Source organism: Schistocerca cancellata, chromosome 11 (genome assembly GCF_023864275.1).
Source record: "Schistocerca cancellata isolate TAMUIC-IGC-003103 chromosome 11, iqSchCanc2.1, whole genome shotgun sequence".
In the NCBI taxonomy this organism is placed as follows: Eukaryota; Metazoa; Arthropoda; class Insecta; order Orthoptera; family Acrididae; genus Schistocerca; species Schistocerca cancellata.
The window spans coordinates 65,616,881-65,644,160 of NC_064636.1; the positions used below are offsets into that span (position 1 = coordinate 65,616,881).

Here is a 27,280-nt window from a genome sequence, read left to right on the forward strand (position 1 = left end):
AAGGAACAGGCAAAGCGGCGACTACAGGTGCTATGAAATACGAGAAACGCTTCCGCAGTCGCGAATACGGACAACCGTCAGATGTACAGTGGAATGACGACAGTGAAAGTTTGTGTCGGACCGGGACTCGAAGCCGTGTTTCCCGCTTATCGCGACCGGTCGCAATATCGTATTTATTCGCAGACAGGTAAAATGTCTCACCTGTACAGATGTACGAGTACACGCTGTAGCCGCCGTAGTGCCTGTTCCATTGGAGACGCATATGCAGCGGAACTTCGCACTGTGATTCGGAATAACACGGGCTCTGCAATGTCGTATTCAGTATATTGTACAACAAGTACGTTTAGATGAAACTTACACCAGTTGTCTTAGTAACGTTACTGGAACCTGAATAACCGTTACTAATCTGTACAAATATAAAAATACCAGTTACTGCTATTATATACGCGTGCCCTAATTGCTTTGTACATTAGCATTTCCAACGACAGAGTCCAATGTTAATTACACTAATGGGAAACGTGTAATTTTTTCTGGAATGAACAATTTTGTGAAGATCACATTAACAGCTATAAATTGTTTGCAGGCACGTGTTTGAGATGGGCAGTGTTACGTAGAAATTGTCCCCACAAATCAAAATCTTTGAGTGGAACTGTGTCAAACAGAAGAAAAAATTGTATTTGGTAATGCAAGCTGCCAGTCCTACCTCTTACATTATGTTCGAACTTCGCCCTACGCACTGCTGTGAGTATGTGCTAACTTTACGAGTTTTTTGGTCCTTGCGGGAGAGTTTAAAATTCCAACTTTCCTCGGCGCTAGCGGCAACAATCATTCGCTGAGGTAGCGAAAAAGGTCTGTGGGCTGCATTACACGGGGAATTAACGGAAAAGTCAACTCGGCTTCTGCATTACTACCACGTGAATTTGTGATTAATGGCTGAATGTGCTCACAATCAGTAATGTGTCACTATTCAAGTATGGTGCTGGTTTCGTGATTTTGTAGATAGTGTGCTGGCATTCTAGTGACATGGGGGAATGAAATGAAATGATCATTTGGCATTGTGGGGCGAGAGGCCCCACGCGTGGGAGTTCGGCCGCCGTATTGCAAATCCTTTTCAGTTGACGCCAATGATGATGACATGATGATGGACACACAACATCGTCTCGAGGCAGAGAAAATCCCTGGCCTTGCCGAAAAATCAAACCCGGGACTCCGAGCGCGGGAGCCGAGAACACTACGGCAAGACCACGAGCTGCTGACGCTTGGCGGAATATAGGCGGACGCCCGGGTTGGCGGTCATTCAGTGATAATGCATAATGTACCTAAGAAATGAATAATTTAAGCAGTGCTGGTGGAGCGAGGTTTGCCATCCAACAACATTATAAAGGGCGCGGGAAAAAAAGTCTAAGTGTAGAGTGGATGGACAGCATGAAACATAAGAATTTGAGTATAGCAACTGCGGGATCGCAACAGCTTATTTTCGGCGCTACCGGAGCATAATCGAAAACTGTCACGTGGACCTCTTTACTCAAAATGAAAGGTAATTCCCAGAAAATGTATACATAAACACAGTCTTTGGACTAACCAGCTTTCACGATGAGAACAAGATAAACTGAAAGCATCACGTTCACATGTATCGTACTTAGGACTTCTTCAGAAATGAAAACAGTCACACGACCATGTGTCATGTATTAAAAAGGTCAAAGTGGAAATGAGTGTGCAGAGATGTGGAAGTGCTGATCATGTGCGCACATGTGCGACAGCAAACGACAGTGACATCTGTTATTAGACATGTGTCCTAAATGAACGGCGGCGGCTCCACTTCCCTGTTTACGTGGTACAAGCAAGACCGCAACACACCCAGTCCCGTTTACCCCTGGTGTCCGAAACCTTGACAGAGAAGTACTGAGAAATGGCAGGTACTGTGAAAAAGCAAAGGACTCACCTCAGGGTGAGTGGCGGACTGCAACGCATTCGCGTCGCTCGAGGCGGAGGGCCAATGTGGAGGCTGGCCAGCTGGCCTCGCCCGTTTGTCCTTTCAGTGGGCAGGTGGCCGCTCCTTCAGCAGGGCCCGAGCAGGCACACGGGGGCAAAGGCTTGCTGGTTATTGGGAGCTCCAACGTTAGGCGGGTGAAGGAGCCCCTTAGGGGAGTAGCGTACAAGGCTGGAAAGAATTCCAACGTGCACTCTGTCTGTCTGCCGGGGAGCATCACCCGAGATGTGGAGGCGGCCTTGCCTGCGGCTAACGAGTGTACGGGGTGCAGTCGTCTGCAAGTAGTTGCTCACTTCAGCACCAATGACGCCTGTCGCTCGGGTTCCGAGACGATCCTCAGTTCGTACGGGCGGCTGGCGGATTTGGTGAAGACCGCTGGCCTCGCGCGCGGGGTGCAAGCAGAGCTCTCTATTTGCAGCATCGTTCCCAGAGTAGATCGGGGTCCTTTGGTTTGGAGCCGAGTGGAGGGTCTCAACCAGAGACTTCGTCCGCTCTGTGACGGTCTCGGCTGCAGATTTCTAGACTTGCGCTACTGGGTGGGAAATTGTGGGACGCCCCTAGATAGGTCAGGGGTACACTACACAAAGGAAGCGGCTACTCGGGTAGCAGAGTACTTGTGGCATGCACATGGGTTTTTTTTAGGCTAGGCAGTAGTGCGAGGTGTCCTGATGAACACTCACCAGTCGACGTGCAGGCAGAGAAATCAGGACGCGCTCAGTGTAAAGACACTTCAGCTATCAAGATATTAGCAGTAAATTTCCAGTGTGTTCGGAATAAAGTTTACTGCCCACCAGGAAGCGTGTGGCGTGCAAATTATTCTCGGAACTGAGACCTGGCTGAACCCTGAGATAGGAAGTTCTGAAATATTTAGTGAGGGTTGGAACGTGTATCAGACAGACAGATAAGACACCGTAGGAGGTGGTGGTGTCTTCATTGCAGTTGACAAAAATATTGTGTCTACTGAGGTCGAAGTAGAGTGTGATTGTGAAGTTATCTGGACACGTGTAACAGGGCTAGGGAAAATAAAGTTAATTGTGGGCTGTTATTACTGGCCACCAGGTTCCACCGTCACAGTTCTACAATCATTCGAAGGGAGTCTACATTCTGTATCGCAGAAGTACCCGGATCATGCAATATTAGTCGGAGGCGACTTCAACCTACGTAGAATAGATTGGGATGTCTGTGGATTCGTTACAGATGGCACAGACAAGCCGTCGTGTGAATTACTTTTGAACACATTATCCGAAAACTGTCTTGAGCAGCTACATCGACAGCCAATGCGTAATGGAAATATTTTAGATCTGGTAGCCACGAACAGACCAGACCTTATCTATGGTGTCAGTGTTGAGACAGGGATTAGTGATCATGATGTTGTCATTACGACTATGGTTACGAAAGTTAAACACTCGGTGAAGAAGGCTAGCAGAGTATTCTTACTAGAAAGAGCAGATAAGCAGTTGTTAGCATCCCACTTAGTAAATGAATCAACTTCATTGACTTCTGGTGTGATGGACGTGGAAGTATTACGGGCAAATTTTAAACACATTATAAAACACGCATTGGACAAGTATGTGCCAAAAATGTTGGTTACGGACGGAAAAGACCCACCGTGGTTTAACAGCGCAATTTGGAGAATCAGGACAGGCAAAAGTTAGTAGAGATTCATGCTGCTGTAAAAAGAGTGGTGCGCGAAGCATTCAACCACTACCACCGTCATACCTTAGCAAAAGATCTTGCTAAAAACCCAAGGAAATTCTGGTCTTATGTAAAATCGGTAAGTGTGTCGTAGGCTTCCATCCAGTTACTCACTGATCAGTCTGGCCTGACAACTGAAGACAGCAAAACGAAAGCTGAAATTTTAAATTTAGCATTTGAGAAATCTTTCACGCAAGATAATCGTACAAACATACCACCGTTTGAGCCTCATACAGATTCCCATATGGAGGGCATAGTGATAGACATCCCTGGGGTTGTGAAGCAGCTGAATGGGTTGAAAATAAATAAATTGCCAGGTCCTGATGGGATTCCAATTCGGTTCTACAGAGAGTACTCTACTTCATTGGCTCCTTACTTAGCTTGCTTTTATCGCAAATCTCTTGCCCAACAAAGTCCCGGGCGACTGGAAAAAAGCGCAGGTGTCGCCCGTATATAAAAAGGGTAGGACAGATCCTCAAAATTGTAGACCAATATCCTGACCGTCAGTTTATTGCAGGATTCATGAACATATTCTCAGTTCGAATATAATGAAATTCATTGAGACAGAGAAGTTGCTCTCCATGAATCAGCATGGCTTTAGAAAGCACCGCTCCTGCAAAATGGAACTTGTGCTTTTTTCACATGAAATCTTGCGAACCATGGATGAAGGGTATCAGACGGATGCCATATTCCTTGACTTTGGGAAAGCGTTTGTCTCGGTGCCCCACTGCAGACTCCTAACTAAGGTATGAGGATATGGGATTGGTTCCCAAGTATGTGAGTGGCTTGAAGACTTCTTAAATAATAGAACCCAGTACGTTGCCCTCAATGGTGAGTGTTCATCGGAGGCGAGGGTATCATCTGGAGTGCCCCAGGGAAGTGTGGTGGGTCCACTGTTTTCTGTCTACATAAATGATCTTTTGGATAGGGTGGATAGCAATGTGCGGCTGTTTGCTGATGATGCTGTGGCGTACGGGAAAGTGTCGTCGTTGAGTGACTGTAGGAGGATACAAGATGACTTGGACAGGATTTGTGATTGGTGTAAAGAATGGCAGCTAACTCTAAATATAGATGAATGTAAATTAATGCAGATGAATAGGAAAAAGAATCCTGTAATGTTTGAATACTCCATTAGTAACGTAGCGCTTGAGATAGTCACGTCGATTAAATATTTTGGGGGTAACATTGCAGAGTGATATGAAGTGGGACAAGCATGTAATGGCAGTTGTGGGGAAGGCGGATGGTCGTCTATGGTTGATTGGTAGAATTTTGGGAAGATGTGGTTCATCTGTAAAGTAGACCACTTATAGAACGCTGGTGCGACCTATTCTCGAGTACTGCTCGAGCGTTTGGGATCCCTAACAGGTTGGATTGAGGGAGGACATAGAAGCAATTCAGAGGCGAGCTGCTAGATTTGTTACTGGTAGGTTTGATCATCACGCGAGTGTTACGGAAATGCTTCAGGAACACGGATGGGAGTCTCTAGAGGAAAGGAGGCCTTCTTTTCGTGAATCGCTACTGAGGAAATTTAGAGAACCAGCATTTGAGACTGACTGCAGTACAATTTTACTGCCGCCAACTTATATTTCGCGGAAAGACCACAAAGATAAGAGAGATTAGGGCTCGTACAGAGGCATATAGGCAGTCATTTTTCCCTCGTTCTGTTTGGGAGTGGAACAGGGAGAGCAGATGCTAGTTGTGGTACAAGGTACCCTCCGCCATGCACCGTATGGTAGATTGCGGAGTGTGTATGTAGATGTAGATGTAGATCTATGTTCTCAGTTGTTTAAAAATGACTGGGTACTGCAATTCTTTTTTGTAGTCATTGGTGAAAACTCAAGTGTTTGCTGTGCCACCGAATAATAGGCAGCCAGCGTAAGTTTTCAATTGAAAGACACTACAATACGTATCACAAAGACGAGTGTAGTGTACTCAACAGTGTCCCACAAACGTTAGCAGGTTTCAAGAAATCAGTCTATCCAAACAAACAGTGACAAGACGTATCAGTGCTATGGCCGGCGATCTGCACAGGCAGCTAGTAAATAAGGCAAAAGACTTTGTTGCTTTCTCTGTTGCGCTCGATGAAGCAACAGATCTTACAGATACAGCCCAAGTTGTGATATACATACGAGGTGTCGATAACGCACTTTGTGAAAGAGGACGTTTTGGACTTAGTATCTTTGAAAGGGACTACTACAGGTGCGGACTTACTCCAAGCTGTCAAGCAAGCTATTGATGGTGTCGCTATGGATTGGAATCGGTGAGTCTCAGTGACCACACATGGAGCCAAAAGCTAGGGCGCACAAGTGAGACGTATGGAATTCACTGCATTCTGCATCGAGAGGCGCTTTGTGCAAAATCAGTAACGTTAGCAAACGTCATGCAAATTGTTGGGCATACTGTAAACTACCTGAAGACACATGGGCATAAGCATCACCAGTTTTGACGGTTCTTGGAGGAATTAGGAGCAGAGTACGGCAACATAGCTTACTATACTGAAGTACGCTGGATCAGTTGAGGTAAAATGCTGAAAATATTTTTTGATTTACGTTTGGTCATAGTAACATTCTTACATGAGAAGGGAAAAGTGAACCTACGTTGGAAGACCCTTGTTGGATATCAGACCTTGCACTTCTTGTGGACATTACGTCTCACATGAACAGCCTGAACGTCAGTTTGCAAGGTGAAAATAATTTAATTTCTGACATGTTGGAAAAAGTAAATGCCTTTGAAAGGAAGCTTGCACTTTGGGAGCGCCAGCTAATGACAGAAAACACTGCACATTTCCCGACTCTTGGACTGGTACATTTCAAGAATACATATCAATAATTGTAAAAATTAAGGAACAATTTCGAGCACAATTTGCAGATGATACGAGTTTGCCTCCTGCCATTCGCCTCTTTGCCCGACCGTTCTCGTCGTCAGTTGAAGATGCTCCGAATGTTCTACAGATGGAACTGATCGACCTACACTGCAATACAAGACTAAAGGACAAGTTCCTTGCAGTGCGAAGTTCAAAAGAATTCTATGAAAATTTTTCACAACAAGAATTTCCACGCCTGCACAAAGATACCGCTAGACTTATGTCCATGTTCGGGTTGACATATGTCTGTGAAAGATTTTTCTGGGTGATGAATAAATCAAGGTCTCTATAAAGCATAAGTGATGAAAATCTTCACAACTGCTTACGTTCGTCAATGAGCTGATCTTTTATGCCAGATATTAACTATGTCATTCCTCATGACCAGTGATAAACGTGTTTGGATTTATTCCTTTCATAATTAAAAATTGTTTACTAACTGTGCATAATTGCATCATTCTGCTCCATCGTACATTATCAGAAAAATTGCTCATTAAACCGATTGTTCGAATGTATACTTACATTTAGGGTTTTTTTAATGTGTGAAGGGCTACGCTCAGCTGAAGTCGATAAACAATAACCTTCATCTAATTGTCGGTTATTATGCAGATTTTAGACAGAACTGGTAATAGTATTGAAATAACAGGTGATTGAGACGTCTGCGGTTGTCACTCTGTTCAGAGGTCAGTGAGACAGAAATTATGTGGGTGTAACTGAGGGCACCGAGAATTAGTTATAGGAAACCTTGCATTAGTTCAATGTTATTTGAAATCATGAATAAGGTTCGCTGGAAGTCACTAACTGCTCTCTTTCTTAAATACTACATCAAAAATGTTACGCGTGTTTGCGAGCCGTCAGTCAAGCTGCCTTAATAAAAACCCACGGTTGTTAACTGTATTACTTTTCTTACTGGGTTAAACTGGTAACATAAAAGTAGACGTCTCAATGAGTAGATTGTGACAGTATTTTAAATGTTTTAATACACAAAATACCTTCCCATGGTTGGCTTGCAAGCTGTGGAAAGAGCACTAGAATGCGCTGGTACAGAGTACCCCAGCAAGTGGATAAAGCGACATCTGTGCATAGAAACGTGCACTACATGAATGCTGACGGCTGCGGCATGCACGCTGTGACCCGGAAGTTGCACGTGTGCAGGAGCACCGCACGCGTGCAGAATTTCTGGCCAGCCCTGAGGAAGCAGAATTTATTACTATCTTAGAAAGCGACAGTAGATCATTTTCGGTTAACGCGGACTGGCTCAAAATTTTGGATACTGTATTGCAACTCTGGATCATGATCCATTCTTTGTGGAACTTTATTCGGAACCTTTTTCTAAGAAACAGGCCGTGCAGAATGAAACAGATAAGATTATGGAATGAGGAGTGATATAACACAGTAACAGCGAATATATCAGTCCACTTATCATTGTCAACAAGGATGGAGGAGTACATGTGGCCATTGTTGTGCTAACTCTAGACAAAGTAAAAAGAGAGGTGCACAGGCCTGAAAATCTGGACAAAATGTGGCAAAATTTTCATAATGAGGTATTTAACCAGCTTCGACATGACTGCTGGCTATAGGCAAATCCCATTAAGTCTAGAATCACATGAATATAAAGCAATCCTGTTTACCGGGAAATGGTATCGATACAAAGTAGTTCCATTTGGACTGAATACCTCTCTGGCAGTGTTTATTAGAGCTCTGGACTTTGTGTTAGGGGAGGAGTTGAGTTCCAGGTTAACTATTTATGTACATGATTTATTTATCTCCAATGAAAACTGGCAAAAAAGCTCCAAACTGTTGCTCTTCAAGCAGGAGGCATCACTTTAAAATTATAGCAATGTAAACGTGTAAAATTAGAAATTAAATTCTTGAGCCATATAATTACTACTACCGGCATTAATAAGGACCTGGAGAAAGCTACGTGCCTTAGAAAAATTTCCCACACCAAAAAATAGGAAACAGTTGTAAGCCTTTTTAGGTTGGTTTGGTGTGGATTTTACAGAAAATTTGTGAAGGAGAAACCCTTCAACAATCCACACTTGAACAATCTATAAAAAGATTTAGTGCTTTTGTTTGGACAGATGAGTCGGCAGGATTGTGAATCTTTAAAGATTAAACTTTGACATGATAATGTCTTACATCACCCAGTACTGTCAGAGACTTTCAATATGAATACTGACAGTAGCACCTATGGGATTGGTATTGAAATTTTCCAGGAGATAAAAGGTACAGGAAATTTAGCACATAGAACTATAGCTTTTGCCAGCAGGGCATTGACAGGAAACAAAAGGAACCATACCATATCAGAGGAGGTAGCCTTGGCCATATTATGGGACCTAAAGAAATTTATAGATTGGTGGGGTTTTACGATCATCACACATTGACCACAAAGCTCAAACATTCCTTACAGGTTGTTGCCTTCTAAATGGCAGGCTCACCCAATGGCCTTTATACCTGCAACAATTTAATTATGAAATCTGCTATGTGAAGGGTACAAAAAATTATGTGGTAATGAATTGTCCCAATGGTACTGATGAAGTACCCAAGGAATGCAATGGAAATGGAACTTTCCAAATTAATTACATGAAGTTGGCAAAAATTAATTTGAACAGATTTGCAAAACCATGCGATATCATCAAAATGAGCAACCAAATTGGAAATCTGTATAAGTAAATTTTGAATTTTAAAAGTATCTTGTATAAGAGGAAAGGCTTCATTACTGAAGAATGGATGGTGTGTTGGCCTACCCAATTTGATACAGATGTCAGATTATTTTCACTAGCATTGGGCCAAAGAAGTGTCTAGATAAATTGGCTAGTGTTATAGTGATTGCCAATAGTACGAGTCGAAAGGTAACTGAACGTATTAGGTCTTGTGACACCTGCCAGATAGCTAAGGCAACCAATAGAACTAGTCAAGGCCCAATGCAGAACACATTACCTAAAGATACCATCGATTTACTGTCTGTGGACCTGTATGGACCCCTCCCCACAACTTCTGGTAATTGTAAATGTATTTTAGTGGTTTTGGAAGTATTATCTAAATTTATAAAATTGTATCTCCTGAAAAAGGTGACAGCAATGTCAGTATTCAATAGGATCATTCAGTATTTGAGAACCATTGGAAAACCCAGTGCAGTACTGCCCAATAATGGCCCCAATTTAATTACAAAACCTAGAAAGATGGAATGGAGCAGAATTGTGTAGAAACTAAATATATTTTGGCCTACCATCCAGGCAGCAACCCTGTTGAGCGGTATGCGAGGGAAATAGGATGGTTATGTAGGACCTATTGTCACCATAACCACTTAGCGTAGGGCAGATTTGTATGTGAATTTGAGAGTTTAGTGAAGACCTTGCCTCATGGGTTTACTGAGTTCACACCTGGGGAAATTCTGCTCAATACTAAGAGCAAATGTTTAAATGAGGAAAAACTAGAGTTCCCACCGTTTACAGATTTGGGATTAGCCCAGAAGAAAGAATTGGTAAAAGAAAAAACAAAGCCAAAACGAGATCTAAAAGGCACAATAGCAACCTGAAGTTTGCCATGTTCAAAATTGGAGACTATGTTCTGAAGACCCATGAATAATCAAGTGAACTTAACCACGAAATTTTTAAATTTATGTATATATAATGGGCCATTCACAGTACAAGACACACCTCACAACAATGCCTACTATTTAATCTACCCAGAGTCGAAGAAGCTCCTTGATATCCATATTGTATTGGATCTCAAACTGTATGTACCTAGGAATAAATAAATGAAGAAATCATACCAGACTAAAAATGTATATTATGCTGTAGATGAAATAATGTATCTTATGAAGCTACTATACTGTTTTTAACTGTAATTTATGTTCTTATAAAAATCTTGTTACCTATGTAAAATTGCTGTTACTATCTTAGAAGTTTCAGATTCTAAAAGCTGTTGTAAAATATGTGAAACCCTGTACTGAAAGGGCTACAAGCAAATGTTGCCAAATTGAAAAGAAATGTGGAATGCCTTAAATACAGAATGGGCAGCATAGAAGACTTGCCAAAGTGGGGCAAAAAAACTGACTGTAATAGACTGCCAAAACCCAAAATGGGCAGCCAATTGATTAATGTGATATGTAATTTGTTAATGTTGTGAAATGCAGTGCAAGATGCTATTGCAGGTAGCAAAATTATTTTATTTTCATATCTGTTAGTGTTGTATGTGTTTTGCTACAGTTTTCAAAGAGGGACTGTGTTTCAAATAAAGGCAGTAAGAAAAGAATGGTAGGTTCAGTTTAAATATGTTTGTTTATGTAAATATCAAAGAATGGACTACTATTATTAGAATCAGCATTGATATTTCCTCCTTTGTAAATTCAAAATCATGCTATAGGATGTGTTGCATGTACAATGTCAAATTGCTTGTGATATTTGTAGGGGGTATACTTTTATGTGTATACCTACATTTCTTAATGCTTACAAAATGCTACTCAATATTCTTGGCAATACAGATAAATTTTGCTTACTACTCAACTTACTGTTTCACAAAATGAGAGTCAGATGTGACAGGTGTACATAATTGAATCATGTTGCTTATGTCTTGTTTTGGTAATTACGTGTATAGAGTGTATAGTGTTTTAATGTGTTTTGCAATGTATTCTTTTCATGCTCAGCTCTGGATGAAGTGATTATTATTTTCGACTGCTTGGTACCATTAAGGTGTTATTGATGTTTGCGTAGCAGGAATCTTCAGTGAACCATGGGGCATATGTAACATCCATTTTTGACCTACTTTGTATTGATATTTCTATTTGTAGAGTTGCGTATGTAGAGTGCTGTATCTGTCATATGTAGAGTGTTTTACCTGTCACGGAAATTCTTAGACAATGTATACATATTTCAGTTATGTGAACTTTTTGAACAATGTTCAATTTACGCTTATGAATGTAAATAACTACTGGAATGATTGTTATATAATGTACTGTAAATGACTTGGTCCATTGTTAGGGAATGCAGGGTTGAATGTAAAGGGTGTGGGGAAGCCCTACAGCTACAGAAGTAGCCTGGCGGAATGGAAAAGGAGTGGTTAGCACAAGCTGAAATGTGTCCTTTGCAACGGGTAAGGAATGAGGCCTGACCAATGCTGTGGTTAACATCTCGCTAGCAGTAGCGGAACATTGTAGTTCATACTCTTGCAGTTTTGAGACAGAGGAGCTAAGAGCGTTATTTATGGACCTCGTATGCTGCATTTGGTGATACCATGTATAATGGCACGGTTTTCGGCCCTGCAAAAATATAATTCAGAAGATCTATAACAGGGCGAGGCCAACAGTACTGCCATAACTACATCGCCGCCATGTTAACAGCCACCAGTGCCACCAGCCTTCCACCAAAATGTTTATATTTGGCACTCTGTAAATGGACCAGGTATTTGTGAAATTTGGTTGATATTAATAACAATCGTGGTGTTGCTAAACGCTCTATATTACACCTGTAATTATCCCAAATCACAAACCTTGAGAATCCTATCCTAGTGAATTTAATTCCGAGTGTGCTAATTTATTATGAAAAGACTATTAAGCAGCCGTAAAAATAGTTGTGATTGCTTTCTAATGTGTGGAGTTATTGTGTTTCAAGTTCAGTTTAATAATTTGAGAAATACACCACTTCCAGTGCATTTTTAAATCGATCTGCATTACTTTTCTTAAATACTTTGCCTTACGTAAAAGCTGTCCAAAAATAGTAAAGTTGTTAGTTAAAAGAATAATAATAATAATAATACTGATTAGAAGTGAAAAAGATTATTAATTGTTGCATTTATGCACTTTGATCAGAATTACAAAGTTTTATTACTGTTCATTCCATGAGAAGGTGTTTGAACTTGAATTTAATGGTGTTGGCATTTGCCCAGCCAACTATATTTTGAGAGGGTTAAAAGACTAATTTTCAAAGCAAATTTGTTATTTGAAGAGTTATAGTTTGTTGTGCTTCACTTAATGAATAATTATTGATGAGAATAGTCACCATTTTCCATACACACTTGTGAAGATTTGTTAATGATCATGGCTCGTCAAACCATGAGACTTTGAGGCAATCATGTGCTAAACTAGTTAGTTAATGAAGCAAAGCAAAGGTACCTCCACAGCCAGTGTAGTTAGATTTGCATTCTGTTTAATTGCTTCAAACTGTGCCCAATAAAGAAATATTTACTGCATTAGCTACTTTAATACAAGCTGGGTAACATAGAGGTATAGAGACCATGTACTAGCAATGATGTTATATGGTATGATAATAATAGACCTCCTGATTTAAATCAATCACTTCATGCTCTGCCCTGTTCAGTATTGCTATTAGTATCATGTGTGTTGGTGACTGGTTCTATTAACTGCTGCATGTAGTTCATTCAAGGCAGGGCTTAACTTTTAAACTTTTAGGTGCCGCAAGGCGCCCCCTTCTACCACTCCCCCCACTGGCCACGGAGAGAGACTTGTGATAAGACTTACAATGAGAAATTCTTTCTTAAATACAGTTCTGAAATTCAGGTTTTTAAACCATACTATCTTATAATCAAAAACATAGCACCACAAGGTTCCACCATCTGCCGTACCAGTGTCACTTTGCTCCATAGTTCTGCTTCACACGTATTGGCACCAAGTCATACTCACGACATCATGTTTTCAAATGCTGCCAGCCACAACGTTCAAACAGTTTCTTTGTAGCTGCTCTACGAACGTGTGTTCAGTATTTATCAATAAGGCATTTAGCAGTTAATGACGATGAAGATATTCCTGCTCGATCTGGGTCTAGTACAATTCAGATTTCCCACGTCTTCATGAAACGTTAATTCCGTGAGCATTTTGTACCATAGCAGCTGATTGTTGCGTCGCATCTGAGTTGATGACAATGCAAGATAAAGTTAAAACGTTCCCCCTCCTCACCCTGAGTCTGCCGTAATCTTCCTTCTCTCCTCTCGTCTCCTCCCCACATGTTACACTGCCATGAGGAAAGACTATACGTAATGTTCTTCAGTCAGATTTTGTCATTTGAAACTTTCATGATAGTGAGTAAAAAAGAAATCAGAAGTTTTATTTATACAGGTAATAAATAAATTCCCTTCTGAATGTAAAATGTAACTAATAGTCTAAAAAATATCTAAGATTACTTTTACTATTGTAAAATAATTAAGTAGTTCCTATGTTACTAGCCAAAGAGAAAGGTCTTTACCATTTAATTAACATGAGACTATGTGTAAAAATTGAACTGAAAACCACAATTGTTCCTAGAATGAGATTTCCGCTCTGCGGCAGAGTGTGCGCTGATATGAAACTTCCTGGCAGATTAAAACTGTGTGCCAGACCGAGACTCGAACTTGGGACCTTTGCTTTCCGTGGGCAATGATAAACTCATCATAGAGATGACAGATTTGTTCATTTTCCATAAGCCCATACTGTATTAACTGAGAGAAACATATTTCATGAGTAGCTGCTGCAAACTGAATATTTATTTATTAAACCACAAACAATCAAAAGGGACCTGTTATTATAAATGTTAAAACATTTGCTGCAATCTGACCGAAAAACGTTTTACATGTAGAATACATCTTGTAGGAAAAGCAATCAATGCATTTGGCATTGGGAGAGAATTACACTCCTGGAAATGGAAAAAAGATCACATTGACACCGTTGTGTCAGACCCACCATACTTGCTCCGGACACAGCGAGAGGGCTGTACAAGCAATGATCACACGCACGGCACAGCGGACACACCAGGAACCGCGGTGTTGGCCGTCGAATGGCGCTAGCTGCGCAGCATTTGTGCACCGCCGCCGTCATTGTCAGCCAGTTTGCCGTGGCATACGAAGCTCCATCGCAGTCTTTAACACTGGTAGCATGCCGCGACAGCGTGGACGTGAACCGTATGTGCAGTTGACGGACTTCGAGCGAGGGCGTATAGTGGGCATGCGGGAGGCCGGGTGGACGTACCGCCGAATTGCTCAATACGTGGGGCGTGAGGTCTCCACAGTACATCGATGTTGTCGCCAGTGGTCGGCGGAAGGTGCACGTGCCCGTCGACCTGGGACCGGACCGCAGCGACGCACTGATGCACGCCAAGACCGTAGGATCCTATGCAGTGCCGCAGGGGACCGCACCGCCACTTCCCAGCAAATTAGGGACACTGTTGCTCCTGGGGTATCGGCGAGGACCATTCGCAACCGTCTCCATGAAGCTGGGCTACGGTCCCGCACACCGTTAGGCCGTCTTCCGCTCACGCCCCAACATCGTGCAGCCCGCCTCCAGTGGTGTCGCGACAGGCGTGAATGGAGGGACCAATGGAGACGTGTCGTCTTCAGCAATGAGAGTCGCTTCTGCCTTGGTGCCAATGATGGTCGTATGCGCGTTTGGCGCCGTGCAGGTGAGCGCCACAATCAGGACTGCATACGACCGAGGCACACAGGGCCAACACCCGGCATCATGGTGTGGGGAGCGATCTCCTACACTGGCCGTACACCACTGGTGATCGTCGAGGGGACACTGAATAGTGCACAGTACATCCAAATCGTCATCGAACCCATCGTTCTACCATTCCTAGACCGGCAAGGGAACTTGCTGTTCCAACAGGACAATGCACGTCCGCATGTATCCCGTGCCACCCAACATGCTCTAGAAGGTGTAAGTCAACTACCCTGGCCAGCAAGATCTCCGGATCTGTCCCCCATTGAGCATGTTTGGGACTGGATGAAGCGTCGTCTCACGCGGTCTGCACGTCCAGCACGAATGCTGGTCCAACTGAGGTGCCAGGTGGAAATGGCACGGCAAGCCGTTCCACAGGACTACATCCAGCATCTCTACGATCGTCTCCATGGGAGAATAGCAGCCTGCATTGCCGCGAAAGGTGGATATACACTGTACTAGTGCCGACATTGTGCATGCTCTGTTGCCTGTGTCTATGTGCCTGTGGTTCTGTCAGTGTGATCATGTGATGTATCTGACCCCAGGAATGGGTCAATAAAGTTTCCCCTTCCTGGGACAATGAATTCACGGTGTTCTTATTTCAATTTCCAGGAGTGTATTACTACAATAAACATGCACTTATATTAAAATCAGCTTCACAGTGAAGTCGACCATATCAGTCAAAGTTGCACTTATAACAATCATCCATCTTTGGCGAATATTTTACAAAAATGTCAAAGCTTCTTGAGTTCCACTATAGCTCTGTTAAAATTACTTTTTCATTTCCAATAACATACTGTGTATATAAAAAAATTAGTTTGTACATTAAACCATTATTTAAAGAATTTTACTTCAGCAAGCTGCACGAAGATGTTATACTGTTTCAAGCAGCAGTTCATAACTTCAAGAATCCCACATCTCAGTAGATTTTTAGCTCGATTTGCCGTTCAACAATTAAACCTCTAATGACCAATAAACTGAATCGGTCAGATTGAGTATTGATCTGTTAACTCATTTATGATAAAATTACAAATAATTCCAAATCAAGAATATCACATTAATAATAAATTGTACCGAGCGTTAATTTTGAAATTACAGTTTTGTTCAAATGGCTCTGAGCACTATGGGACTTAACATCTGTGGTCATCAGTCCCCTAGAACTTAGAACTACTTAAACCTAACTAACCTAAGGACATCACACACATCCATGCCTGAGGCAGGATTCGAACCTGTGACCGTAGCAGTCGTGCGGTTTCGGACTGAGCGCCTAGAACCGCTAGACCACCGCGGCCAGCGACAGTTTTGTAGTTGAAATATGAATTTAATTTCCCTTCACTCATAAAATAACAAGTCCTGTCAACATGCAGTATATATCTTTGACCCAAGGGTATACAACTTTGTTTAAATATGTTCCTTTAAATTTTATTACACTTTCAACATAGCGTATTAACTTAAAATGACAAACATCTGTTATCCTGACAAAAGTCAGTGGCATATGAGCAGTCAGTTTATACAGAATATACATTGTGTATTTATTGATAAAAAGTACCTTTTTCGGATGTATTATTAACTGAACTCATAGTTTTAACTAATTCATACTCAGTGGCTCAAATAAAGGAAGAAAAAGTAAGCATTGTGAAATTATTTTAAACACAATCAATGGAGCTGGATTAAGGAAAACATTTCCATAATACAGAATTATCCTCATTATACACTTTATCACTTCGTGCTTTTGACTGTGTAGCAAGTGCAGAATGATATCCCTTCACCATCCTAGATGCCCATTTTCATATCTAGCTACAGGTGGTCCCAGAAGTCTGATGCGTGATGAACTACAAACAGTGCTGATGTAGAGTGACGATCTCAGTGGTGTCATAATTAAGTTCATTGCAGAAATGCCACGTTCACACTTGGCAATCGACACTGCAATGCTGTTTATTATTGATACAAAATTTTTGAACATTGGTGGCTGTACAAGAACAGTTGGCATTTCTCCGCTTAGTACTGGTTTCAGACCCCGTTTGTACTCCCTGAAGTCCTTCATTACTTCAGAGGGCTATTAATCTTAAATCTTTCACACATTCGAAAAATCTCATTTTCTCCGTACGTGATCGATATGTTTTTAGACTAGAATTTCAGGTGAATGGCCTTCATGTAATTCTTAACAGCATCGTAGCTTTCAGATGCATTCACTGTTGATAGCAACCTGGATGACTAATTGTGGACTACAAAGACTGAATTCACAGACAGACATACAGATAGGCAATTGTAATGTGAGAACCACTTATGGGATTTACATGTTTCTTTCTTTAACTCACAGACATATTCATTTACTATCTATTAGTATATATTTCGCTACTTTAGGTAGCACAAGAAATAAGCTGTGGCTATTATTGTAAGTCAAGTCGCAAAAAGTGGGCTGCCTTCGTGCTCTCTTACAGTACGCTACATAAACTATTAGAGAAAATCATTTAATTTTTTAATGAATTGTAGACCTCAAAAAGAACCACGAAAAGTCAGCAAGAGCATATGTTTGTCTTTCACAGTTGAGTCACACTCACACTTTGTGGGTGCTGAAACAGGTAATTTCAAAAGACAAAAATCGTCATTATTCTTCAACCTTAATCTTTTATTTAGGTACATCTTTTTGAGCTCTACAGTTTGGCACTACATAACGTGATGTAATTCTTATGGACTACGTAATGTATTTCAAGAGAGCATGCTGGCGGAAAACATTTTTACTTCATGTAGCTCATGACATTTAAATGGCTGAACAGACTTTCAAAAATATATCTAAGAACCGTCCTGATTAAACCAGCTGTCAAGTAAAAAAACGGCTTTAAAATTGGAACTTTCGTTTGAGAACTATGTTGGGGCAGACAGACAGACAGACAGACTTGTGGGTCAAACATATACATGTCCGTTCTGCATTGGGAGTTCAAATTTGCCCCCTGTGCGAGCTCTTCTCTTCTGTATAGAGTCAACCATGTTCTAACAAGGGTGCGGGCAGATAAAGACAATGGTCAAGAGTGCCGTGGACAAAGGTACGCATCGGATCGAAAGACTGCCCACTTTTAGTCATGTCTGTTCCATACGCACATTTGATTTTTAGCTGTGACATAAATTGCAACATGGAATGAAATGATTTCATGAAAGCAAATTATAAAGACATTCACATTCAAACACGGCTTACATTATTTATTTCTCATTGACACACATGAGACGTTGCCTTGCTACTACATCGCTGAGGTTGTTGGCAGTTGTAAACAAAAGGCGATATGTACCAATCACAACTTTGGAATGATACTACACTTATCTGACACACACACACACACACACACACACACACACACACACAGTACCTCCTGCCCATCACATCACGTTGGCAACCCATTGTCATGTTCACTTGTTCTGGTGCAGCGTTAAATTATAGTTACGTTTTGATTTAATACTATTTCAAATCTCCAGTGCTGTACTGTAAAAAAGGGAAAAAAGGGAGAATTAGAAGAAAGGGAGTTTCTGGGAGGTGCCAGAACGTGTTCTGACCGAAATTAAGCCCTGATTCAAGGTACATGTTGTTGTGGGGATATGCTACTGTTCGCTATCTCATTGGCCATTTGTTTGACTTCCAAATTAGTACTACATTTATCTGCAAGGCTACGTTACTCTGTTGTAATGTGAACAGATATAAAGAATGAGTTTTGTGTGTGTGTGTCAAGGGAAATTAGGTTAGCCTTAGCACTGCCTTCTGCTTTATTACATTGTTTGACTGGTGACTAATTTTAATACCTAACTAATATTTAATTAATAAGACTTGCTTTTGTGCTGGAGAACATCTGTTCCTCACTCAAATGTTTGGTGTTGGTTATACTCTGCTGGGGTGTTTCGGAAACGAATCCCAGTCTGTTTGTTCTCTTCCCATTAGGTTATCTCACGGTCACAACTTTCTCAAAAATTCCTGAGAGAGGTTTAATGCAATCACTGACTGCCATTTACGGTGGTCGGTGGTACCATTACAAGCACTCCCTTTGGAGGAGCCCTCCTGCACCATTCCACCACATGTGGATGGCTGACTTGCTGCAAGGCTATGCCCTGTGTTCTGTGACATTTGTGCGTTTGCTTCGGTATCTCAGCATTTTCAGCTCTTAAGGAGGGAGGCAGAGCTTTAGCTGGTAAAGACATTTCCAGCTGGAGTACATCACAACCAGACACACACTCTGGAGTCAGGTATTGAATTGTAAGGTGTATCCAGGAACAGATGTGCACTCAGATCACAATTCAGTTATGATAATGACTGAGCCAGATCGCTGGTCGATCATCAGCAATCGGCTTATCTTTGGTGCGTCCCCGGGCATGAGCATCTTTGCGTTTTCGGCTGGGGCGCGCGAGACGGCGAGAGGCAGTCGGTTTGGGGCGGCCGGTGAGACTGGCTGAGTTGTAACTCGGGCGTAAGCACATGTGTGATGTCTGTTACGCTGGGGCTGTTTGTGAATAGTGAAACTCCTGCGGCGGTTACTGGTTGCCTGGAAGGCATTTTGTATAAATTGTGCCGAGCCTCGCAGTGAGAGGGGAGTCCGGAGTTGGCCTAGGTGTTTGTACAAATTGAGGTGCTTGTGTGAGAAGCACGGTGTGGGGCTGTTTGTTGCTTCATCCTTCTGGGAGCCACCGCAAGCAGATGTTTGGTCGGAATGTGTACAGTTTGTGGTGAGCATAGTGTGAACAAGTTCTCGTGGGATGTGCTCCAGGCCTGACTTTTGGCCTATGTTATTTGTGGGCGCCGACCCATTGTCTGTTACTGCTTTCGGGTGTCCTGTAAGATTTCACAGCAAAACTGAGATTTTGGGGCATTCTGTGTTTCTGGCTCAGCCTCCGCCTAGTAAGGGGAAAGATTTGGAATTCCTTAATCCTGTAGTTTAAACATATAAAAAAAAGTATTTTATTCCCGTTTGATACCAGACAGATTCAAATTTTGTTTACCTGGTTATTGGCTTAACTCGCACTTCACGCACTAAATCAGCTGATATTGAAATTTTTTTTTTATTATTGCTGTTTAATGTCAGACAGATTCAAATGTAACTTCATTTATGTATTTGAAATAAATGCGTTGGATTGACCTTAATGAATTATGTGCAATCTAAGTAAGAGATCCAGTCCTTCATTAGTGCTTAACAGTGGCGTGTGGTCCGGGTTGTGACCCCCATGCTCGGACCAGTTTGTGAACTAAATTTTAAGAGAATTGTTATGAGAATTCAGTGTGTAAATAATAGGATACTGAAGTACACAGGAATGGAATAGGAATTTTAACTTCTTTGAGGCTCTAGATGATGTGATAATAAATGGCAATCACGTGAGTATTCACATTTGTCTGTGTAATCCATGAGACAGGAGTCATAACAACAGACTGCCAGAGAAACACCATCCAGGCACTACAGCAGCAACCAAGCGCCTGTAAGTGCAGTAGCTAAACAGCTCATGAATAGAACTTATTGAAAAAATAACAACAACATGCAGAAGAATGGAAGACAAAGGTGACAATCTGTTTGAGAAAACAGAATTTGGAGTAAAGGATCGAGGGGTAGTGGAAGGGATGTTCAAGAAAAATCAAGAGATCTTTATTGGATTTGCAGATCTTTACATGACATTTGACAGCATGAAACAGTGAAAGTGCATGAAATTTTTTTAAAAGGTACATATAAGATATATGGAACAGCAGGTAGCAGAATATGTACAATAATCAACAAGAATTGGTATTCTGAATTAAAGATGGTTAAAGATAAGGATGCAGGTAATCTCCACAAATGTTCAGATGAACACTGAAGAAACATTGGTGGAACTGAAGAAACTTGTAGCAATTTAATTAAAACTGAAGGTGAAAAGGATATCATTTATAAAATTCACTGGTGATATTTCTGTGTTCACTGAAAGTCAGACTGAATCACCAGAATTGGTGAATGTAATAAACAGTTGAATGAGTGCCAAATCAGGATTAATGAATGGAAGAAAGAGGAAAGTATTGGGGTGTGGCAGAAATAACATTGGTGGCAAAGTTAACAGAATTAAGGACCACACAGTAGACCACTTGTAGGGACTCTGGTACACGTGATGCTAATTTACACTGAGGGTCAAAGCACGGTTGTTGTAAGGAGTAATGTAGCATGGAATAACAGGAGATTCCTCGCAAAACAAAGTTACTAATATCACAGATAGGCCTTAATTTGTGTTAGACATACCTGAATGTATGCTTGGAGCACAGTACTGCATAAAAATTAATCATGGATTATGGAAAAACAAGAGGGGAATCTGAGAATTGTAAATGCGGTGCTATTGATGGATGTTTAAACTAGGTGAACTCATAACAGAAGAACTATCGAACATCTCTGCAGAATAGGTGAGGATAGTGTGATATGAAGAAAACTGTGACAAGTACAAGGGTCATCAGAGTAAGTTATATTTGAAGGCATCAGGGAATAACCGCTGTGGAACTATAGGTGGTTGCTGAGGTTACAAACTGTAGGGAAAGACAGAGATAGGAATGCATGTAATTGTGGACTCTGGGAGCTCATGGCACTGCAAATCTGCTGCTCAGACAGACACACATTGTCAACATGTCTGTGGTTACCGAGACTGGCTGTTACAGCAGACTACAGTGGGGCAACCAAGGTGGTCCACACCCTGGCAAGCTGAGGCTCTGCTGGCGTTTGCTTCTGTTTGGTGATTGCCGAGTATATTTCTTGCGACTAACAGAAACTTTATAGCAAATTACTGGGTTCTTTCTCCTCTCTCATTCCTGACAAGCACCAAAAATGGTCTCATAAATGTGTGTGCATGAGTGACCTCTACTAGACCATTACAATACATCTAAAGTAATAGACATTTATCTCATCTGACAGTTTATACATTCAGTGCACTCATATTCTCCCCATCACTAAATTTTCTGGGCATGACATTGTCTGAATTATTGAAACTTCCTGGCAGATTAAAACTCTGTGCCGGACCGAGACTCGAACTCGGGACCTTCGTCTTTCGTGGGCAAGTGCTCCACCAACTGAGCTACCCAAGCACGGCTCTCATTCTGGAAACCTCCCCAAGGCTGTCGCTAGGCCGCGTCTCCGCAATATCCTTTCTTTCAGGAGTGCTAGTTCTGCAAGGTTTGCAGGAGAGCTTCTGTAAAGTTTGGAGGGTAGGAGCCAAGGTACTGGCAAAAGTAAAGCTGTGAGGACGGGGCTTGACTCGTGCCCGGGTAGCTCAGTTGGTAGAGCACTTGCCCACGCAAGGCAAAGGTCCCGAGTTCGAGTCTCTGTCTGGCAGACAGTTTTAATCTGCCAGGAAGTTTCATATCGGCGCACATTCCGCTGCAGAGTGAAAATCTGTCTGAAATATTGTTGGCATTGGTTTGCTGGTCTTTGTGAATAAGACACTGAACTGTTGACAATAACTATTTTTCCTACCAACCTATTCTTAACTAACCTCTCTCCCATGATACTATGATCTAGTCGTGGGGATACCACCTCTGATTGTATATTTTGATTTTATTCCCAGTTCACTTTGCTGGCCCTCATTAAATCTAGACTGAGCATTTACACTTTGCTTTTCAGTATTTATATCTTATCTACCATATAATGGTGTGTGTGTGTGTGTGTGTGTGTGTGTGTGTGTGTTTTGAGGGAACTCACCGCATTTGAGAGACAGTGGCCTCATCAGGTGGAGGAGTCGTGGGCCGCGCAGCAGCAGGTGTCTGGCGAGGTGCGCTGGCAGAGGTGGCGGTGGCAGTGGTGGTGGTGGCGGTTCTGGTTGTGGTTGTGGTGCTGGTGGTGGTGGTCCTCGGCTCTGTAACGACTGGTGCACTGCACATACAGAGAGGCAGGGTGTGAGCTGGCTGGGCGTGTCCTCGTGGGGATGTGCAGGTGGCTCACTGTGGCCAGCACTGCTGAGGGACCACCCACACAGGGGATAGGGCTCCAGTTAATACAAATAGCTAGGTTGGATACGCCCACATAAGGCACGCGATCTCCACACGATGTGCTTACTTCATCAATTTCTTAGCTACTGGTGCCCCCAATACTTATCTTTTCACATTAAACACCTATCATCATTCCACAACCGCAATACCAGATCGGATACGTCTAGCATCTTGGCTGTACCTTTACATAATACAAAATCTTTCTCTGTGTCATTCTCCATCTCAGCCATACGACTATGGAACGCGCTCCCCTGTGATCTGCGTCTTATCCAGAACCACTTAACATTCAAGAGAGAACTCAAGACTTACATATTAGGGACGGTATAGCCACCATTGTCATGCCCTCATCTTTTTCTTTCTCCTCTCCATCATAGCTTCGAATTTTACCATTCTATTTCTCTTCCTCTAACCTATCTACCTCTTCTGTATCTCTTTCACCCCATTCTATCGTCTTATGTCTCTGCTTGATGAGAATAACTCACAAGCTGCAAGAATATAACGAGAAAATTCCCAACTAGCAATAGGACTGACATTCATAAAAGAAAAAATATGTTTACTTTCCTATACATAGTCATTACTATTATTATTATTCTTGATTATTATAATTATTTTTTATTGTTATAATTATCATTGTACTACTTTTATAATCTCTAATTTTTTTTCTGTAACATTAATACTGTATAACATGTTATATGTCCTTAATGTTCTGTAGAAACTGAAATTTGTTGAATCTGAGTATGCCTGGTTAGGTGTAAGAGGGCCTGAAGGCCCTAATCTTGCCAGGTAAAATAAATGCATAAATAAAATAAATAAATAATGAATTACCAGTAAGCTAATAACAATCAGTCGTACCATCTGAGTTTTCCACGGCAGTCGCTCAACCCCGTCCAACAGGTAGTTCAAATCTAGGTGCAGCCAGAAGGTACATACAATGCCCAATACTTGCACAAAACATAATTACAGAATTACTGGACATGTTAGCTCAGGTGCTATCGCCATCAAAACTATCCAAACAGCCTGAATTCCACTCCACCTAAATTGTATGATGATGATGAAGTCCCATATTCCTTGACAGAGTGTAGGGGAATGACACATGCACCCACATAATGTTACTGTCTTGCAGTTCGTCTGATCTCTTTTCGATATGGACATTCCACTCTACAAAATGATTACTACAAGACCCCACTTGAAGCAACTGATTTGTAACACTGAGTCCACAATCAGACTAATATCACGATAATGTGAATATCGAAACCTGTTATAATTAGATGGCAGCTTGTAAACTCAAGTTTATTGCAATAAATGACTTTTTGGAAACTAATTTTCAACTTGAAATTAAGTGACGAAAACATTTGTATTAAGACTACCATCCAGGATTCCAATTGAGCACCTATTGTCTCTGTTAACTAAGTACGAAAGATCTTAAATATCATTTCAGCCACAGGTAAGCATGTGTGTGTGGGTGTATGTTGAAATGTTGAAATGACTTGGCATTGTGTTCGATGATTCAAACCTAGCAACTAATAGGATTGTTAACTAAGTGCAATAATACATTACATATCCAAATATAGCAAAATGAGAATCTGAACTGTCGAGAAAAAGTATTTTGTTCCTTTACTGGGATCTGAATCCACCACCTCTCATTGTTTTCTAACCACAAATACATGTTAAACATCAGCTTAGTTTAGCTGTAGCAGGATGTGCCCATATATGAACTGGAAATAACCTAACGGAACATTCTGTGTAGGTTGGGAATCTATCCCCATGTGCTGCATGCACCATCGTTGTTGACTGCACACAAGATGATGTTGATTATCGAATTCTTTTTCGCCACTTGCTACGAGGTACATGTTTTAACTTTTCAAGCAATCATTTAAAGTTTTGTGTGACAGACTTTAAAGCGACACCAGGTGTCATAGTTGACAAGACATGCAGAGGAGATAAAAATCAAAATTGCTTTTCTCCTCTGGTTTTATGTACACGACACAATGAAAATCTTTGCAGACAACCATGAATACAATGGATGCTAATAACTATGGACATATCCATGGGAAGAATTTCTTAACACAAAAGAGCTTCATTACACCAGATGTGTACTGTTACATTCTGAGGATTCACATTAGCCTTTGATTTTACGTTTTTTGTCAGGACCAAACATTTTTGTTTTTTGAAGGTAAAGCCAAATACACTCCTGGAAATGGAAAAAAGAACACATTGACACCGGTGTGTCAGACCCACCATACTTGCTCCGGACACTGCGAGAGGGCTGTACAAGCAATGATCACACGCACGGCACAGCGGACACACCAGGAACCGCGGTGTTGGCCGTCGAATGGCGCTAGCTGCGCAGCATTTGTGCACCACCGCCGTCAGTGTCAGCCAGTTTGCCGTGGCATACGGAGCTCCATCGCAGTCTTTAACACTGGTCGCATGCCGCGACAGCGTGGATGTGAACCGTATGTGCAGTTGACGGACTTTGAGCGAGGGCGTATAGTGGGCATGCGGGAGGCCGGGTGGACGTACCGCCGTATTGCTCAACACGTGGGGCGTGAGGTCTCCACAGTACATCGATGTTGTCGCCAGTGGTCGGCGGAAGGTGCACGTGCCCGTCGACCTGGGACTGGACCGCAGCGACGCACGGATGCACGCCAAGACCGTAGGATCCTACGCAGTGCCGTAGGGGACCGCACCGCCACTTCCCAGCAAATTAGGGACACTGTTGCTCCTGGGGTATCGGCGACGACCATTCGCAACCGTCTCCATGAAGCTGGGCTACGGTCCCGCACACCGTTAGGCCGTCTTCCGCTCACGCCCCAACATCGTGCAGCCCGCCTCCAGTGGTGTCGCGACAGGCGTGAATGGAGGGACCAATGGAGACGTGTCGTCTTCAGCGATGAGAGTCGCTTCTGCCTTGGTGCCAATGATGGTCGTATGCGTGTTTGGCGCCGTGCAGGTGAGCGCCACAATCAGGACTGCATACGACTGAGGCACACAGGGCCAACACCCGGCATCATGGTGTGGGGAGCGATCTCCTACACTGGCCGTACACCACTGGTGATCGTCGAGGGGACACTGAATAGTGCACGGTACATCCAAACCGTCATTGAACCCATCGTTCTACCATTCCTAGACCGGCAAGGGAACTTGCTGTTCCAACAGGACAATGCACGTCCGCATAAATCCCGTGCCACCCAACGTGCTCTAGAAGGTGTACATCAACTACCCTGGCCAGCAAGATCTCCGGATCTGTCCCCCATTGAGCATGTTTGGGACTGGATGAAGTGTCGTCTCACGCGGTCTGCACGTCCAGCACGAACGCTGGTCAACTGAGGCGCCAGGGGGAAATGGCATGGCAAGCCGTTCCACAGGACTACATCCAGCATCTCTATGATCGTCTCCATGGGAGAATAGCAGCCTGCATTGCTGCGAAAGGTGGATATACACTGTACTAGTGCCGACATTGTGCATGCTCTGTTGCCTGTGTCTATGTGCCTGTGGTTCTGTCAGTGTGATCATGTGATGTATCTGACCCCAGGAATGTGCCAATAAAGTTTCCCCTTCCTGGGACAATGAATTCACGGTGTTCTTATTTCAATTTCCAGGAGTGTAGTTCAAATGTCCATCCAACCATCCTGTTTTAAGTTTTCCTTTATTTTCTTAAACTAAGCAATGCAAATACTGTGACCATTCCTTTGAAATGGCACTATCTATTTCCTTTCTAACATTTGAGAGCTGTAGATTCTACTTTGTCTCTAATGGTCTTGCAGTCGATGGGATGTTTGACACTTAATTACTTCTTTCTTTCTTCCTCAACATTTCCTATTGAATTAAAGTGCCGCATGATGGCTAATTGGTCACATTTCATGACATTTGGCAGTAATCGATTGAGCCATACTGGTAAACCACCACATCAAAACAAACCAACTGCAAATGAAAAAATTATTTCCTGACGTAATTTCTTTGACACACTTACCACATACACGCACAAAATAATAGAACAGAACAAACACATTTCCAGAATACAAAAGGACTCACAAGCTGAAAACTTACAAACACACACTGACAACACCACACAGAAAAGAACCAGATGGTACACCATGACCTACACACATAAGCAGAGCCAAAATAAAAAAAATACCACACCATAACACACACACACACACACACACACACACACACACACATACACACACACACACACAAATGCGTACACAAACAGATCACAGATACCTAAATAATTACACTCTAAAGTTTCGCAATAACATTCGATCTTTGGTAAAAACATTTGACAGTCGGCAACAGAAACCAAAACAATGCATTGAAACAATCTTTCAGTTCATAGTGCTG

At 42.2% G+C, this 27,280-nt stretch overlaps 1 protein-coding gene across 1 annotated transcript in view; it reads right to left on the reverse strand.

Annotated features, from left to right (window-relative positions):
- The window catches only part of LOC126108205 (uncharacterized), a 96,192-nt gene that overhangs the window by 23,216 nt on the left and 45,696 nt on the right, over nucleotides 1–27,280 (reverse strand). The window contains exon 3 of the mRNA XM_049913441.1: nucleotides 22,647–22,817. Coding sequence (XP_049769398.1) covers nucleotides 22,647–22,817 — 171 coding nt within the window. The remainder of the gene's footprint in view (nucleotides 1–22,646; nucleotides 22,818–27,280) is intronic.